Genomic DNA, 17883 nt, shown 5'->3' on the forward strand with positions numbered 1-17883 from the left:
AAACTGGGGGTGGGGTGGGATTTGGTTTTTCAGAGGGGGCTTTCCAGAAGGTGCCATCTCCAAGTGGCACGGGGCCCTTTCCACATCTCACCCATGTCTGAAGGGGTTTTCCTCTGTTGTGATGCTCTTGAGTTTCCCTAAACAGGAAGCCTTGAGAGATTGCAGGGAATGTGTCAGGCCAAAGGAATTAAATGGGCTGTGTGGGACTGGTGGGGAGATGGGATTGAATGGATGGACCTCTTGAGGGTGGGTTGGAAAAGGGGCTCAGCAGCTGTCACTGGCCTGCTCTGTTTTGCTGTCTAGTTCTGGTCCATCCTGCTCTGTGTTGAGGTGCAGAGACATGGTTAATAGTTAATTTTTGTTCTGATTAATACCTTGGTTAGCTCTTAGATACTTCAAGTATGGGCACTTCTTATAAATTACTTAGTCCCAGCTGGTCTGAAATACTGTTTCCCCTCTTGAATTAAGTGTTCTGTGTTGAGCTGCAGAGACATGGTTAATAGTTATTGTTCTGATTAATACCTTGGTTAGATCTTAGATACTTCAAGTATGGGCACTTTTAAATTACTTAGTCCCACGTGGTCTGAAATACTGTTTCCCCTCTTGAATTAAGTGAGAAGCAAAGCGTGGACTTGTCTGGATTTTATAACCACATGTGTGATAACCATATTAACTTCCCCTGTGATAAATATTAAATGTTGTCTGCTGCTACAGGACTAAGCATTGCTGCAGGACCACCTTACAGACGGGTAAGGTGTTATATCTTCAGTGGGCAGGTAAACTTTGAGGGTGTTGTGATTACTGCCATGCCTTTTGGTGTGGGTAAGTGCATTTTAACCCCACACTGAAGTACTTGCCAGGAGCTGACTGTGAGTGGTCAGCTCTTCCAGTCTGGGCTGTGAAAGAGTGAGTGATAATTTTTCTGAAGTTTAGCAAAAACTGTCTGGGGTAGAACCTGGACCTGTGTCTGGGACAGGTTTCAGGGAGCCCATGCCTTGGTTTGTGTGCCATGCCATCTGAAAGGTATTAGTTTTCCATATGGAACTATTTCAGGAGAATACTTGTTTTATTTAGTACTGTGATTGCATCTCATGGAGGGTGTTTTGTGTGTGTGATGGGCTTGGGGGAAGCCAAGAGACGAGTGTGTGCTCTTGATCCAGTGATAAGCCAGGTTCTGTAATACAAGCATGTAGGTGCTCTGCTTGTACTCTGAAACTGAAATATGCCTGTGTGGGATTCCTGTGTAAATCTTAACACCCCAGGGCTGTTTCTGCCAGGAACACACTGTTCACTGCTGGCTGGAGAATATTTTGGTAGTTTTCTAGGCTGCTTGTTGAAGGGAGAGGTAGAAACACAATAAGCTGAAGCTGGACAGATGGGAACAGTCTTGTCTCACATGCACTGAACAGGTCTCCTTAGCTCTGTGCTTACTCACCTGCCCTTACTATGAGCAGCAGTGTTGGCTGCCCTTCCCAGGGAGAAGGGTCTCAGCCTTGCTGAGGAGGGAAGCAGAATTTCCCCACCTCTAACTCCTCACTGGGATCGTGATTGGAGACTGCTGCTGATGATGCTGAGCTATGCCCTGGAGGCTCTGCTGAGAGGTCAGTAACGGGTAAGATGCTGGGCAAAAAAAGCAGCTTAGGTGCTTTTTCTGGGGAGGGATGGTATTGTGTAACAGGAATCACACAAGGTGTGGAAAATAGCCAGCAGAGATGCTCCCTGATCTCATTACCACAGAACCTGCTTGTGCACATTTCATGCTTGATGCAAAAATGAAGGGCTAACGGTCTTTCATGGGTCTGCCTTTGTGCTTCCTTGGAAAGGTCCGAGAAAAATTCTGGTGACTTCTTCCTGAGCAGTAAATAAGTGAAACAACAAATTGGTGTGCCACTACAGACACGTTCCCCAGAAACCCTGGGATTAGGCTGAAGGTGGGAGAGAAGGCTGCGTGTCTGCTGGCAGATGGCAGCTCCTGGGTTAATGAGGATTAACCAGGCTTTATGTCCACTTGATTAGTTCAGAGACTGGACAAAGCCATAGGCATAATTCCCATATGCTTTTATGTATGGCTGATCATGGGAATGCTGTGGGAGGGGGGGGACCCTGTACAGTGTCTCTAGGAAATACTTAAAGTTTTGTGCTGAAGGGAAATTCCTGGTGGTGAACAGGTTCTGAAAATCCCAGAGAAAATGGACACATGAAATCAGGCAAGGACCACAGGTGATCAGGAGGAGAAGCAAGGGGTGGATCCAAGTCCTGGTTAATGCTGCTTTTTCCCTTTTCCAGTACTGCTTCTGGAGAAGGTGCTGACATTGCCAAGAAATGCTTCAGCCATGAGATGGTACTTGTCCTTGCCAGGGTCCTGCTTGGAGAGGACTGGCAGCCTTAGCAGCACCTAAAGCAGGTGGGACTCAACCTCAGGTAACAACTCTGCCTCATGTCTGACACCCTCACCTGCCCTGGCTCCTTTCCACTCACTTGCTTGGAGCACAGTAATGCAAAGGACAGCCCCACCTGCACGATTCATATTTAAACTGACACAGGCAAATGTAGAAAGCTTCAAGGTATGAGGTATTCTTTTGTTGTTCTGCACCTGGAAGACGTAGTCCTTGGGAGGTGATGAGCATCAGGCAGAAAAGTACAGTGACAGAGAGGGGGACAATGCTTTCTGCATCACAACCTGAAATTCCTGTTTATACAGGACAAGGAAAGTATATTGAATAACTTACATGGAAATACATTTGCTGCTGCCTTAGATTTTGTCAAGGTTTTCCTAGCTGTGTGGGTTTTCCTAGCTGTGTTCCATAATATTCCATCACACACAGTCTGGGTATTGTTTTACTCTTGTTAGCACGTAGCATTCAAACATTCAGCTATGTGATTTGTGATGTGGATTAAAGCATCTGTTCAATTACTTGCAACATGTTGCATGAATTGGGGCAGGGCTGAAAACTTAGTCTCCATGAATCAGTAGCCTCTCCGGCTTTGCTTTTGCAATTTTAATGCGAGATTTAAAAAGAAAGCTGCAACGTGTTTCAGCTTAACCCAAGTGCATGGAAGGCAGGGTGTTCTTTAAAAACTGGCAGATTTCTATGCTTTCTGCCTGCTGACAGCACCACCGTCCACATTAATTGTCCTGTCTTCCGAAAGACTGTCCCAAGTGAAATTCCCAGTAGTACGCTGTATTTGGCAGTCTTAATACTAAAGAGTATACTTAGACTTTGTCTCCTTTTGTCCCAGGATCTCACAACGCTCCTGCCCATGAGCTCAAGGGGAGGCAGGAGACGGTGCCTCGGCTTCGCTTCACGGGTAAGAGCCGCTGCACCATCACAGGGTGGCGGCTGTCACCTGCCGAGCTCCCCCGTGCCGGGGCCAGCCGCTCCCCGGCGGTGCGGGGGGAGCCCCCGGGGGCGGAGGCTGGGGCGGCCGCGGCGCTTCCCGGCCGGGGCGGGGCAGGGGCGGCGATGGCGGAGGCGGAGCGGGCAGCGCTGCCGCCGCCGCCGGCGGAAAGTTCCCGGGACGGGGCCGAAGCGGAGCTGTCCCCCGGCATGGAGCGGCGGCCCGAGCCCGGGGAGGCGGCGGCAGCGGCGGAGGAGGAGGAGGAGGCGCGCCCTGCCTCGCCGCCGTTCTTCCTCCTCTACCCCGGCCATGGAGGCGGCGCCGCGGCCGCGCCGCCCGGGCTGTGGAGACCCCCGGCGCCCCGCGGCGGGGCCGCGCTGCCCGTGCTGGTGCTGAGCTACCCGGGGCCGGACGGAGCCCGTGAGTACCACGGGGCTGCTCCCGGGCCGGGAGCCTCCCTCGAGAGCGCCCCTGCCCCGAGCGCTCCGTACGGGCGGCGTGCGGCTCTCGCAGGCACGGGCGCGCCCGGGCTCGGGGCGGCCGCCCCAAAGCTGCCCCTGCCCCGCGGGATGCGGGGAAACGCCGCTGCTCCCGGCGGCGGGGCTCGGAAGGAGGCGGCTGGGGAGGTGGCGTGTGAGCCGTGCTGGCCCAGCGGCTCAGCAAAACCAGCCCCACAGAGAGCCCTTTGAGGAGCATCGGTGCCGCCCTTGGGAATCCAACAGGCTGTCTTGGACACGCAGGGTGTAGTTTAGGGGCTGGGAAACACCCTCTCGGGTTTCCTCCTGGTGTTGGTGCGGAAGGTAAACCCGTGGTGAAGGCACTGCGCGCTTGAGACCTGAAGAGGCTGAAGTGCATCGCTGTGTGGGGTGGCAAATAGTGTTCTCCTTTTTAAGATTCTTTATGATGTTCTTTTGGTGTATTTGTGCAAGCTGGAGTACTCTGAAGTACTTGGGTGTGTTTTAAAATGAAATAACAAGTAAGGCATGGGTGCGTACAGAAGAGATCTTCTTTTCTATCCATCCTAAAAATAACCAGCAGCTTCATCCTCTGGGCTGCTGCCAGAGTGTGTGTGACTGAGCTTTTGGCCTTTGCTTTGTCACCTCCTGTCCCAGGTGAGCATTCACTCGCTCAGGAGCTGATTTGTTTGGAGTGGGTATCTGTTTTTTTTTTCTCCTTTGGAAGCTGATGTACTTGAAGGCATTACTCAGCAGAGCTAGAACCAGTGAGGTAAGAAGTCCATGTCTGTAATGCCAAGAGGAGGTGAAATGCCCTGACTTTGCTCTGGGCTCTATGAAGGACTGGCAGTCTGTGGCTGCCAACTTTGGTCCAAAGTTCCTTCTATGTTAAATTGTTGCTTGGAATGACAGGCCCCTTTCAAAACCTTCAGTTTTACTTGTAATTTTTCCCTAATCAGGAGTTCTTTACCCATAATAAACCCTGTGGTGTGTATGCAAGGGCTTGAGCTACTTCTGATAGAAAAGAAGACTTAGAGAAAAATATTTCATCTTAGCTGTTGAAACTTGGTGAGAAGCTCTTGTCTGGACATGGGAAAACTGAAGCATTGAGATGAGCAGATTTGTGCCCAGGGACTTGGTGGAGAAGCTCAGTGGTTGAGCAATGCTTTATCCTGTGTCAGCCTTATTCTGCAGTGATTGTTCATGTAAGCTTTGTGAGAAACCTTTACAAGATGCATATAAAAGTTCCCTTGTTTTCTTGTAAGCCGTGGAGGTGGAGCTGCCTGTGCAGTGTTGAGTGTCACAGCTTGCTCGGGGGCTGACTGGTGCAGTGATAGCAGTGCCTGGAGGGAGCAGCAATCAGTATCTATTTGCATGGTGTCTTGGACTCTGTCTTCTGAGGAAAACTCGGTCAGTAAATCACTTTTTCCCAGCATCTCTTCTTTCTTGTTTTGTTTTTTTTTTTCCTGGTTCTCACATTTCTAAGAGCATCGTACATTTGTTCCCACAGAGCAGCAGGAGCAGTTCTGCTGCAAAGTCTTAGGTGTGACAGGGAGGCAGTGGCCACTACACCATAAAGTCAGTATTCACAATATTTTGAAAATGTATTTCAAGTATTTTTTTTCCTGTTACAACTCAATCCTTGAACTAGTGTGTTGTATTCTCACCTGATTCCAAACATCAGGTGAAGGCCAGGGGAGGAGACTGCAAAAGCTCTTTGTGGCAGCAGCACCTGCTTACTTGTTACAGGTGGTTCCAGACAGAAGGAACGAGATGATGTACTTAAACATGCTGACCTGCAGCAAAACCTTAGAAAAAAAGCAACTTGATTAGGCAGTCCTTAAGAAACCCTAAACCCAACCCCAGACCTTTTCTTGTTCTCACTGAAAGCCTACCCAATACCGTGGTAGTTGAAGCAGACTTTTCCTTCCTTTTCCTTCAATTATGAGAGTTACTTCAATCCTTAAATAATCTCTCCGTGTTTCATAGTAGGTAAAGGAAAATGTATCATTTCTTAATTAAGAAATGGTTACTGATTTTTGGGTTGTTAAACCTTCTTTTGCCCATTCCTGTTTAAGTTTGTAGGGTTTGGAGTAGCTGGTATTTGAGGTAAAGTGCATATCTGTCCTGGCAGAGGAGTCAGAACCAGACTTTGCTGTGTTGCTAATTTTATCTCTTTAGATGACATTCCATGTCAGGGATGGCTTTGTCCTTTTTGCTTTGCAATCTCTACCCAGTGAAGGGAAAAACTGTCTCCTAATGATGGGAGCACGGGTTGCTCACAGGCTCTGGAAATAAAAGTGCACCCAAAGATGCTCCCTGGAGTCCTGAGGGTGGTTTGGCAATTTGTTTGGGTTTCTTTGTGTGGATTATTCCAGTTCACTCAGCTTTGAAACTTCCAGTACTTTGCAGTACAGCTGACCTCCCAAATACTGGTGGCTGATGGAGTGCTTGGTGTTCAGGTGGTTGGTCTTAAAATTCCAATGCAGTCAGTGTGTGATTGTTTCATCTTAAAAATGTTTTGGCAGACCCCTGCTGTGTTTTGCAATCTAGCCAAAGCCTCTAAGGGCTTGTGCCAAAGTGTAGCTCACAGGAGGGTTTGTAGGACCAGCCAAAGCTGCCTGACTGGTTTGAGATGGAGAAAGTGGTTCATCCTGCACAGCCTCCTCTGCTTTTATCCATGATTTGTGTTTTCCTGTGTCCATGACCATCCTGGAACCCTGATGGAGCCTTATCAGGTGCCCTTGAGTTGCCTGGTAGTTGTATGAAAGGTTTTGTGGAAACATTATATTTGATATCTTTCTTCATGAGATGCTTTGTTGCTTTTAATCATTTTGGGGCACAGGATGGGGATAGGGGGAAGGTTTGCCTTGTGGTTTTCAGGTGGTGATAAAAAGATAAGTCATAAGTTAACCAAAAAAACCCCAAACAGGAACTGTTTATCTTTTTTTCATTTTTGGAAATAAGTCAAAATTAAAGAACATTTTCCTAGTACTTTAAATATCTCTGTGGAGTACTTGCAGCAGGATCATTGCATAAAGGAGCCTGAAAATAGAACTCAGCTGGAAGGGAATTACTGGCTTCTGTTCTTTCTGCATGTTAAAAGCAAACCAATGGAAGCTGAATGGTTCCTGATGTTTTTAGCAGACCTTCCCTGTGATCCTGATGTGTGGGGCACTTGCCTGTGCTGAGTTCAGCTGAAGACCCGTGTTGTGAAATGGGAGCTCGGGGTTACACCCAGTGCTGTTGATATCTCTGATTGCTTTGAAAACAAAGAAATTAAACGGTCTGTATGTGAGAGCTGTTGGATAATAGCTTGAGCAATAGCTTCTGGTGCTTTGTTGATTCTAAAGGGTTTGTTTTGAGCGTGTGCCGTTTGTTTAGACCCTGTCCAAGGGTTAGCCAGGGCCAGCAGCTGTTCTCTAGCAGTTGGTACATGGCCACAGTCACTGTGTTTGGCATTTGGGGTGGTGCAATGTGGATGCTGCAGCTAGAGGCTGTGACTGCTGAAAGGATGTGTAAATATATGAGTTAAGATGCTGTCAGCACGCTTTATGAACTCTGTTCTCTTGGGGAGAAGAAACAATAGTAATTCTTGTTTTCTGTGAAATAATTGCCCTTTGCATCTCTGTCAGAACAGGCTGCCTGGTGCTTGCTTGGGTTTGGCCTAATGGGGAAAGAGCTGCTGAGTCAAAATGTGCTGCACTAAGCAGGAAGTTTTCACCAAAAGTAACTGCTTCCTCTTGCCAGTCAGAAATAGCAACTCTTCATCCTCTTGCCCAGTTTTGAGCCTTGTACACGATGGTGCCATTTTCTTCTGAAAGCTGTCTGCATTGGCATGCTGGATTCTTTATCCAGCAATCTGTTTTGGTGTTTCACATCCCCAAGAAACAGATGTACATCCCTCTGAGTATTTCTTAGGGGAACAAAAAGCAGAGAGTAGTCAAGGTCCCATGCATTGGGCACATATTATATTACACAATATATTGCTCTGGTGACAGCCTTCTCCAAGGGTGATGGTCCATCCATTTCAGATGGATGTTGCACATCTGCTCTCCTCAAATGTATTGGAGCCACACAGGAATGAAGTTGGGTAAGTTCATTTATTGGTGGCTGACAGGATTGTTGAAGTGGGTGGTGACACTATAGCGACCTTGGGAATGAGAAACCTGTCTGGTGACTTGGGACCTCTTGTCTTCCAGCACCAGGACCCTGTGGGTTGGGGACACAGGTGAGGTTCAGCCAGTCAGGAAGGGACAGGTAATGCAGTGCTGTTATTGTAAAATACTGTTATTATATTGTTGTTGAGAACTTGAAAGCCTGTTTCTCTTCCTGCTGAGAGACAATATTTGTCAGCCTCACCTGAACAGCACAGTTTTCAGGGGAGATTTTTGAAATATAAGATGGGGTCACAGTGTTTGTGGGGTTCTCCTTTATTGTCCTTCCATGTGCACATGCCCTGCTGGAATAGCTTCATCCTCAGCCACTGGAGTACTCAGAGCCAGATCATTTTTTCCTTCCTGTTACCCTGAGACAATAAATCCATCCTACCATTTTTTGTACACGGGAAATTCTAGCTCCAAGGTGCCCCCTGAGAAGACGGCACAGCGAATAAAACGCAAACTGCGCCTCGCACACCTCCCGTGAAAACAAAGGTGCCGATTGAATTCCCGTAGTGGCACGCAGGGATGCGAGCGGAATACAAATGTGCCTTTGTATTGCTGGCTCTGCTCCTTTGTATTCCGGACCCGATGGATGGGGGGTGCGGCCGCGCTCCGCTCGCTCCCCAGCGGGCTGGCACAGCCCGGCGAGGAGCGCCTGACTGCCGGCCCCGCATCGGCAGCGTCTCGGCAGCATCCTGGGAATCGCGGGCGATCACATGAGCCTGCCTTTCCAGCTCAGTTCATTAGTCAGCCATTTTGGTCGCCACCCTGCTCCCTGCGCACAGCCAATCCCGGCGGCACTCGCTGCCCGGGCTGCGCCGGGAGAGGGGAGCCGCGCTCGGAGCTCGGCACGCCGGGACGCTGCCTCTCCGCTCGTCCTTTGTTTTTTTTTTTTTGTCTCGGGTCATCACCAGAGGAAGACGCTATTTTTTTTGTTTCTGCTGCCTCTTTTATTTATTTTTGAAAATATTTTTTCCTTGTTTTTCCCTGCTGCCTCTGGTGGAGAAGCCAGGTTTTCTGTGGATGCTGAGGATCAATAGCCTCTAGCATAGCTGGAGACGACGGCAGTCGGTGCAAGGAGGGAGGCAGAGCTAAGCGGGAAGGAGCAGCGTTTTTACCTTGCTTGATCTATGAAAAGGCCAGAGCAGCCTCTGTGATCCTGAGCAATCTGTCCTTTAATCGCAAGGTATTTCTGATTTTCTTCTTCAGCAAGGTTTTGTTTTTAGTCCTTATTTTGCCCCCGTTGTTGTTGTACCAGCTGAGTCATCATGTCTGCTCTGACGCCTCAAAGCGACATGCCAACCCCCACCACAGACAAGATCACTCAGGCTGCCATGGAGACCATCTATCTTTGCAAATTCCGCGTGTCGATGGATGGAGAGTGGCTGTGCTTGCGCGAGCTGGATGACATCTCGCTGACACCCGACCCCGAGCCTACCCACGAAGGTACGGTCCGGCTGTGCCCCGGGAGCCCCGGGCCGGCTTTGTTCCGCCGCTGCGCCGCTTGGGAGGGGGCGTCTCCGGCACCGCGTGCTCGTGTCCTGCCTGCGGAGCCTGGACGGCCGCGGGCACGTCAGAAAGCCAAAAACTGCTGCTTCGGATTGCCCTCCGAATTTGTAACCCGGCTCTTTAAGGCAGATCGGTGATCAGTTCTCTTTTGAGCTGTATCAGGTTTGTGTGTGTCAGGAAGGAAGGAAACCGCGATGTGTGCTCGGTGAGACCATTTAATAATGATTTTGCCCTTAAAGCGGGGCTGGTAGCTCTGGTAGTGAGCAGCCAGCTGGTACCGGGGGAGCAGAGTGGCAGCACCGCAGCGAGTGCCTGGTCCTGGGGAGTTTTTGGAAAGCCCCAGCGATTACGCAGCGATGCCCACTGTCAGGTGACGATGCCATCACAGTGCCCCAGCTCGCCTCTGATGAGCGTGCTGCTGTTTGTAATGCCTTGGAAGCCTGAAACGTGGGGATGTAGCACATCTTGCTTTCCCCTGGAAAAAGGACTCCGGGTTGATAAACAGTTTAATAGAAGGATTGGGGATTGAATGCTCTGAATACTAAAAGCATGAGAGGGCATTTATGCGGTGCTCTGCCAATAAACAAGTGGGGAAGGAGAGGTGATGAGTTTCTGCAGGTGCCCAGGTTCTGAGTGTCCTTGCTGGATGTACCTTTTGGTTTTAGGGCAAGGAGGCCCCAGCTTCTCGTGCCTGACCCTTTTCCAGTAACTCCTGAAATGCCACTCCAGCAAGCAGTCTGGCTTGGCCCGTTTGATGCTGCCTGCCTGGTGAAGTCAGCAGTGTCTTACATTGTCTTGCTGAATGAGACAAGTGAAATTGTGATGGGGATTTCAGCTTTAAAATACATTTGCACAGGATAATTTCATTTCCATTTGACAGCTGCTTTCAGTGGCAGTAGCCCTTGGGTTTGGATTTGGCTTGCCAAGTACTTAGTCACGCAGTGGGATACCAGACAGAGGTTTCAAAAGGAGAAATTTAGCATTCCCTCTGAAGCATATCCCAGGGGTTCAGGGAGGTGAGTACTGGGTGAGCAGGAATTCGGTTGTCTTCCAATTCCCATGTTCTTGTGTGTTACACTGAGACCTTCCTTGGTCTTACTCCAGTGTTTTTCAAGGTGTAATTACAGCCACTCTTTGGTGAATACAGAAGAGGGTTAGCAAAGAGCATTTGTTCATTTCTTGTACTATTTAATTCACATGTCAAAAATAAATGCAAAAGAGCAGCACTGTAACAACCTTCCTGGTAAATTCAAGTTGCTGGTTGGTTGTTTGGGAGGTGTGCTTGGATCCAAGCTGTATTTTGAACAGAGAAGGTCAGGAAGAGCATTGACAATAGGAAAGCTGACACAGCTGTATCCCAGCGTTGGGTCTGGTGCTACTGCATCAGCACTGCTGCTGTGTCTGCAGGGTGTGCACAGGTCAGGGGGACAGGAGCCTGGGCTCGTGTCCCTGGGAGTGTCCCCCTAAAAAACCCTGACGTGCAAAGGTAGGCATTATGAAGAAGGAAAAAAAAGAAGTTGTAGAATTCTTCCAAAGGCAGAACAAAGGAGGACAACTCTTTCCTTAGAAATCAAAGACATGTAAAATATATGTTGCAGTAAGTACTGAATCCAACAGTTTGTTGGATTAAGATTTGAAGCTGTCTATTTGCTGTCCCTCAGCTCTTGCTGCTTCTGGAGAGTTTTGTCCCTGGCCTCTCTTCACCCTGTGATCTCCTGTGCCCCCAGCCCTCGAGCAGCCATCCTGCCTTCACATCCAGTCACAGCAGTTCCAGTCCTGCATGGAGCTGGAGCTTGAGAACAGCTAAGCAAAACTTTTCTTCAAATTAAAAGCAAGCAGCAGACACTGAGTTGCTTGCAACTGTGTATATTCCATATAACCTGTAGCATGGCCACTCAATTTAACAATAGAAACAATTAATACGCTTTTTCAGTTGATTGAAGCAATTCTGTGTGCATATGAAAATCAGCAGATTCTGCTGCTTACTGTAATTCTGCTTGATTAGAAAAAGAACTCATTTTTTTAAACAGGCTGTGATCTTAATAAGACTCTCAGAACCTTCCTGTCCTCTGCAGGCCCCTCAAAATTAAACGTGACATTGGTGGTTGTTAACTTTGTTTGCTTGCAATGCGTGTGACAGTCTTTGAGGCAGCTTTAGGCATGGAGATAAAAAGCACCTGGATTGTATTTGAGTGTTGCACAGAGTGTGTGTATGGATGGCATTGAACACTGGTCTCAGCTTCGGGGAGAAGTTACACAAAATGGCCTTTATAGGCTGTTGTTACTGGATGTTAAATTTCTATCTTGAATAATCATGAGGAGCTTCACAAGAGAGCTGTGGAAATCTTTGTCCTCATGGGATCACCTTGTAATAGCATCCAGGAGGAATACTGGTGCTAACCTGAGAGAACTTGGAGGAATTATAGAATTCCTCCTCTGTTTGCACTAAGAGGAGCAATTGGAATTAATTTCATCTTGACATGTTATAAATGTTATCTTTTCTATAGGGCAGAAGCTAAGGTCAGATTTTTTTCTTCTTTTTTGACCAGTAATTTACAAGTTTTAGTTTCTGACATGTCCTTGTGTAGAATGCCCTGACAAGGAGTTGTGGAGCATTTCAGGAAAAGCAGATGTCCTTCAAAAACCTCCTGCCCATTAATCTGTTACACTGATTATTGAATCATTAGTCAGATTTTGCCTTTTTTCTCCATGTTTTATCCAAATGTTTTTCAAAATGTATCTCAAAAGGGTTTAGGGAAGCAGCATAACCTTACTGGTTATGCTTTTGTTTTGCAAACTGGCAACAGTTAACTTGGGTTTAGGGTTTCTCTGGTACTGTGGAATAGGAACAGTAAAGTTGTGGGAGAGGTGGAATTTTTCAGTGTTATTGGCCTTTCCCATTACCAATCAAATCTGAATTCTACTCAGAGTGGCAGGACACTCTTTTGATGTTTGGACAAAAACCTACATAAAATGACTCTGTATTTGCAAAAAGGAGTGGCAGGGACCTTTGATGTTGGACAAAAACCTACATAAAATGACTCTGTATTTGCAAAGAACCTCTTAAAACACCTGTGGTGATACAAACCCTAAATAGATGAGAAGTTTGAAGGAGCTGGAGACTGATAGAACAAATGTGAAGTCAGTAAATGCAAGTTAAATGAAGTGCAGTGTTTGTGGTTATAAACCTTGGGAATAGCAGTTAGGTCATGTAATCCAGACTTCAATGCAGGAATTACTCTTAACAGTTGTTTTCTTTGCCCTTTTAAGCTGTGTCAGTCTAATTGAAGTCAGAGCTGGAGAGCTTGGGGCAGGGTTAAATCCCTCAGAGGTGGCGAGTCACAAGTGCTGCAGAGAAACCACTTGGGTGTCAGCTGAACTGGGAAGTGAAAGATGGGGACAAAAATCCAAGGGTTTAGTTCTTATTTTCTTGGTGTAAACTGCCAAGGACTAAAATAGGATAAGAAATTGCCCATAGCAGTTAGTCATGTGTTTCCCTCTGGAAACAGGCTGGTTGTGCAGAAACTTTCCATAAAGCTGCACACAGTTGCAGCATAGAGAAATCAGGTAATTTTTTGATGGTAATCATGTGGGGATGGGAGTAAGACTTAGGGTGGGATTAAACTGTGACTTCATGTGATGGCCATGGCTGCCTGTTACACCCCTAGGTGTAACAGAGAGTGGGCTGGGAATTTCCAAATTGTCTGTGCTTCTTGATTTCTTTCTGTTTCCTTCTGGTTTCTTGCTGATCTTTGACTGCTCTTTTCTTCTGTATGCAAGGCTCTCTGTATATGTGTGTATTTAGAGATGGAATTTTTATCCATGGGGTTTTAAAAGAAATGGTTTTTGTTCTGAGTAGATGGTTCCTGTCATTCCAGGCTGCAGATGCTGGAACCCTTTGCTGATGCCTTTTCTTTGTCAACAGTTAATGATCCATCATGTTGACAAACCTATCCTGAAAAAATTAGTTATGTACATCCCATAACATGAACAGCATCTACCTAATTTTCTTCCTTGGCCTCTTTAGCTGCTATTAAATGTATTCCTAAGGTAAGGAATATCAGAATGCAATTGAAGTGTAGTAATGCTACCAGAGGTTCCCCTTTCATAATAAAGGAATATTTGTCCAGATTTGGGCCAAGCCTTTCCCAGCAGCAGGGCTGACCTGGCAGCATCACTCAAGACTTTGTGTATCAAGCTCAGTTTTCATTTCCCAAAACTGATGCCTTGGGGTTTTTTTAGGTTATTTTACTGATGGCTCAGCTTCTCCTTACAAGTCTGTATAACATTTCTGTACTTAAAAATAATTTTTGAAGTCTTGACCTATTTAAAAACTTGTGACCTTTTCTTCCTGATGGAACAAACTCATCCCTGTGAGGGTGATGAGGCCCTGGTACAGATTTGCCAGAGAAGCTGTGGCTGCCCCTGGATCCCTGGAAGTGTCCAAGGCCAGGGGGGCTTAGAGCAGCCTGGAACAAGGGAAGATGTCCCTGATGCAGGGGACAGAGGCAGGGGGTTGAATGGGATGAATTTCCAAGTCCCTTTCAAATGAAGGCAGTCTGTGATTATGTGATTCTCTTTTATCTCTCTTTGGAGGAACTTGATATCCAGATGCTGTGTGTGAGATGATGTTCATTGGTTCAGAAAGGATTAGACTCCCAGCTCTATTTTAGCCTAGTAACTTCAGCCTTTAATAACAAAGTAAATGTTGAGCAGCAGTGTGAAATAATTTTCATGCTGTTCCATTCTCCCAGGGTTTACTTGTAGAAGCTTTCTTTGGCTTGGGAAAATACTCCCTCTCCTTCAGTGAGATGCTGCTGCTGTATCAGCCAAGGGAGTGACTGCAAACCCCTCTCTTGTCCAAATAACAGATAATATTTTCATGATTAGTACTTTAGGGACAAGTTCTCCAGTCCCTTTTTGAAGAACTGGCTTGAATGTTCATTCCAATGGGATATTCAGTTCCAAAATGCTGGTCTTCCTGGGAATCTGGTTGGAATGAGTTAATTGTGTTATGGAGACTCAAAAGCTTTGGTCATCCTGATTTCTAAACTTGGTACATACCAAGTTAAAACTTCCCATCATAATCAAAAGTATTGAGTTTTTCACACCCCATAAGGACCATGGAAACTATAGAGTTTCAGGTCTTTGTAATTCTCCTGTGGGAAGATGTTTTTCCTCCCCCACCGTTGCTTGGTGGAATTTCCAGACAAGTGGGAAAATGCACAAGGTAAAAGAAGAAATGAACTCTATGCAAAGTGCAGCTGGATGCATGGAGAAGGAATGAATATTGGAAAGAAAGTGCTAATGAAGTGTGTGCTTTTGCCTCTGAACCTATGCAAATGCCATAGTACCAGTTCAAATTCATGGAGTTCCTGCTAGTGGGAAGATGGGATTATGGCTTGTAGGGATAGAAGAGAAGAAAGTATGTGTGTCTCCCTTGGACATTTCACTGGGATCTTTACGTGGGTTACTTGCTAAGGGTTAAAAATAAATGAGAAAGATGAAGTGAAGCCTTTCTGTTGTCTCAGTGCCTGTTGCCCAGGTACTGGTAAATCTGGTTTTGGTTGTATGTTTTACCCTGTTCACGCTTTGGGTTAAGAAAAACATCCAACCTCTCAATATTAGGTAAAAGACCTTGCAGCGGTTGTGTGTGCAGGTAGGGATTCCGGGATGATCAACATCTGGATCTGAGTCCGGGGTCCCGGGGGGTGTCAGGGACAGCTGAGATCCGGTCTCCTGGCCCTTGGGAAGCTGCAAAGCCTGTCGTGAGACAACAAAAGCCATCGGTGCGGCTCGTGGGGGAGAGCATCTGCAGGGCTTTGGCTTTAAACAGCAGAGGTTTCCTCCACGGGTAGTGCTTGCTGCTGCTGCGGTGTGCTCAGCCCCGGGGGGATGTTGGGACCAGCGTCCGTAGCGGTGGCAGGCTGAGGGGCAGCGCGTTCCCCGGGCCATGCGGGGCTCAGCTCCGGCGCTCCCGGCTGTTGCTGCAGCTCCGGGGCAGGAGGCGGGCGGTGTGTGGGAGGGAGGAGGGCCCGGCAGCCCGTGGACTTTGCTCGGATCGCCGGCACAGTTGCCTGGGGAAGGGGGCCGGAGCCGCTGCCGTGCTTCGGACGTTGTGCCCATGGCGGGTGAGCGCGGTGCGTGAGTGGGGAGCGAACGGTGCCCAGGGTCCGGGGCGTTTGTCTGGCTCCACTCGCTGGGTTTGGAACGGGACCTAGGGGGTGTGCTGAAACCAGTTCTCCCTGTCCTGCCTGCTCCTCTCCCAGGGTACCTCCCTGGCCCCGCCAAGGAGAGAGAGGCGCTCCCCTGAGTCCTGAGGGGGATCATCATCAGCCTGGGACCCGTGTGGGGCTCGGCTGGGTCACCTCTGTGGGATCTGTCGTTTGGGGTGAGAGTCAGAACAGAGTTTAACCTCTGCCGAGCCTTTAAAATGCCCTGAGTGTGTGTTTTCCCTGAACGTGCTTGCTTCCCACGTGTGGCTGTGTCCTTGCCAGCAGCTCTTCTTGGGGCTGGATGTGAGGGAATTGAAGCAAAAGCTGACGTTGCATAAATATCACAAGTTTAGTGCTTTTATCTTGTAATAAAGTAATGCTTTTGTTGCTTTTCGTTTTAAGATGTGCTTTACAAAAATGTTGCTTGTGTCAATGCAGAAACAAAACTTCTGCAGCTTTTCTGAAGCCTGCCGGTCCGACTCTGGGAGAAAAATGCTTTGCTCTGTTGCTTTGTGCAGACTAATGAACCTTTTTGACTTGCAGATCTCTTGCCACTATGAATTAAGTCTTGTATGATGCAAATCTCCCTTTCAGTTATGCTTTTCTTACACCTTGATTTTGAATCTTTCCTTTAGATCACGGCTTGCATGACGTTTTTCTTTCTTTTCCTTTCCTTTTGCTGTTTGCAAAGACTCTTGGGAGGATTTGACAGATGTGGTGGAGCAATTGCGCGATGATGATTCCGAAGGTGCGTTCCACACCCACATCTCACAGCTCTCGTTTGTGCTAATCCTTGGCTTCTGCGCTATTATTTTGAGCCTGAGTGCAAATTGCAGTTAGTTTCCCTTTCCAGTGCCAGTAGCTGTGGCTTTCCTGCATTTTCTTGGTGTTGCTTAAATAAATGTTTGTGGGTTTTTTTACTATTTGGACTTGAAGTGGAGGTAGAAGTAGATCAACAAGGGCTATTTGCCTTCTCCTCAATGCTTTCAGAGGCAGTAGTTTCCTGAGCCTGGCAGAAGCACAGCCTAAAAGGTTGCAACAACATATGGAAGCTGAATTCTAAAAAATATTTCAGAAATCACTCTGAAGCTTTAGATTTTCTGCAGTATTTCTGTCTAGATTCTTCAGATTTTCTGGCAGTATTTGCCAAGGCTTGGCAAAAATTATTCTAAAACTTGCATTGCATATTTTTTTAAAATTTGTGAAGTACTAAAAGACAAACTTATTTATAGCACTTCTTCCTTGGTTTTTAAGAAACTGTGCAAACGTGAAATAGTTGAGTCCCCAATGTAGCAAGTGGTTAGTCAGTGTGGTACTTGGATGATTAAATACAGCTGCTCCTGCACGGGATTCAGGTGTTTGCAGCACAAAAGGCTGGTGTTCTCCTGCACTGAGCACGCTGGTCCTTGCTGCTCATCTTCCACCCTGGTGCCTTTAACTCTGTGCTGGTTCCGTGCCCGGGTGCTGCCCGCAGCCTGCTCAGCCGCAGGCCACGTCCTCCTCTCCTGGCACTACAGCCCGTGCTGCTTCCCAGAGAAGGGCATTTTCCAAGGCAGGCTTTTAGGAGAAAAGAGGGGCTTGAGACTTGTTTTCATGAAATATTGTCCAGGTTGTTTGGCGTTTATTTTGTCAGGTGGGAGGTGTTTCTCTGTCACACGGCAGCAGCTGTGTTACATTTCAGCTTACTTTAAGTTGTTGTTCTTGATGTAAGATGGAGAACCATGATGAAATGCTAATGAATTGGCATTGCTTGCAGTGGGTTTGTTCACTTCTCCAATGTCTCCTCATTCCCTGCCTTTGATCCAAGTTTTAGCTTCATTTTAGTTGCTTCCTTCTTTTAGAGTAAGTATGAGGAGTGATAAAATTTATTGTCACCAAATGAGAAGTATCAAGACCAGTCACAGCTTAACCCTTTGAGATCCTGTATTGCATTGACTCTTTCTTGACTTTCAGGTTCCTGGGTGCAGATTTTACCATTCAAACAAATTACAGGATTCTTGAATCCTTTTGGAAACATCTTCGTGGAAGCAGCTGGTTAGAAAAGATGTCTGTTCTGTAGAAGCTGCAGTGTTTAAATACCATAATGTCCTAAGAGGACATGGCTTTATTTAAAACCCAAATCCTGTGAAAAGGCAGAGTTCAAGGGCTGGGGATTTACTTTTTAAGGTTTATGACGTGGGCTGTGTAGGAAAGCCCCGGCAG

General features: G+C 47.3%; 1 protein-coding gene across 10 annotated transcripts in view; it reads left to right on the forward strand.

The window, feature by feature from the left end:
• The first annotated feature begins 3463 nt into the window (after positions 1-3463).
• The window catches only part of RUFY3 (RUN and FYVE domain containing 3), a 29860-nt gene continuing 15440 nt past the window's right edge, over positions 3464-17883 (forward strand). For 5 of the 10 annotated variants that reach the window (XR_005954304.1, XR_005954305.1, XM_041427014.1 and 2 more), the window contains exons 1-2: positions 3464-3759; positions 16373-16429. Coding sequence is in view for 8 of the 10 variants with exons in the window: in XM_041427014.1 (XP_041282948.1) it covers positions 3465-3759; positions 16373-16429 (352 nt within the window). In the remaining 2 variants the exon portion in view is untranslated. Of the gene's footprint in view, positions 3760-5099; positions 5205-9215; positions 9404-16372; positions 16430-17883 lie in introns of those variants that run through there. The other 5 variants (XM_041427051.1, XM_041427042.1, XM_041427087.1 and 2 more) reach the window with 5 other exon arrangements.

The sequence above is a fragment of the Onychostruthus taczanowskii genome, unplaced genomic scaffold (assembly GCF_017590055.1).
Source record: "Onychostruthus taczanowskii isolate IOZ18803 unplaced genomic scaffold, ASM1759005v1 scaffold114, whole genome shotgun sequence".
NCBI lineage: Eukaryota > Metazoa > Chordata > Aves > Passeriformes > Passeridae > Onychostruthus > Onychostruthus taczanowskii.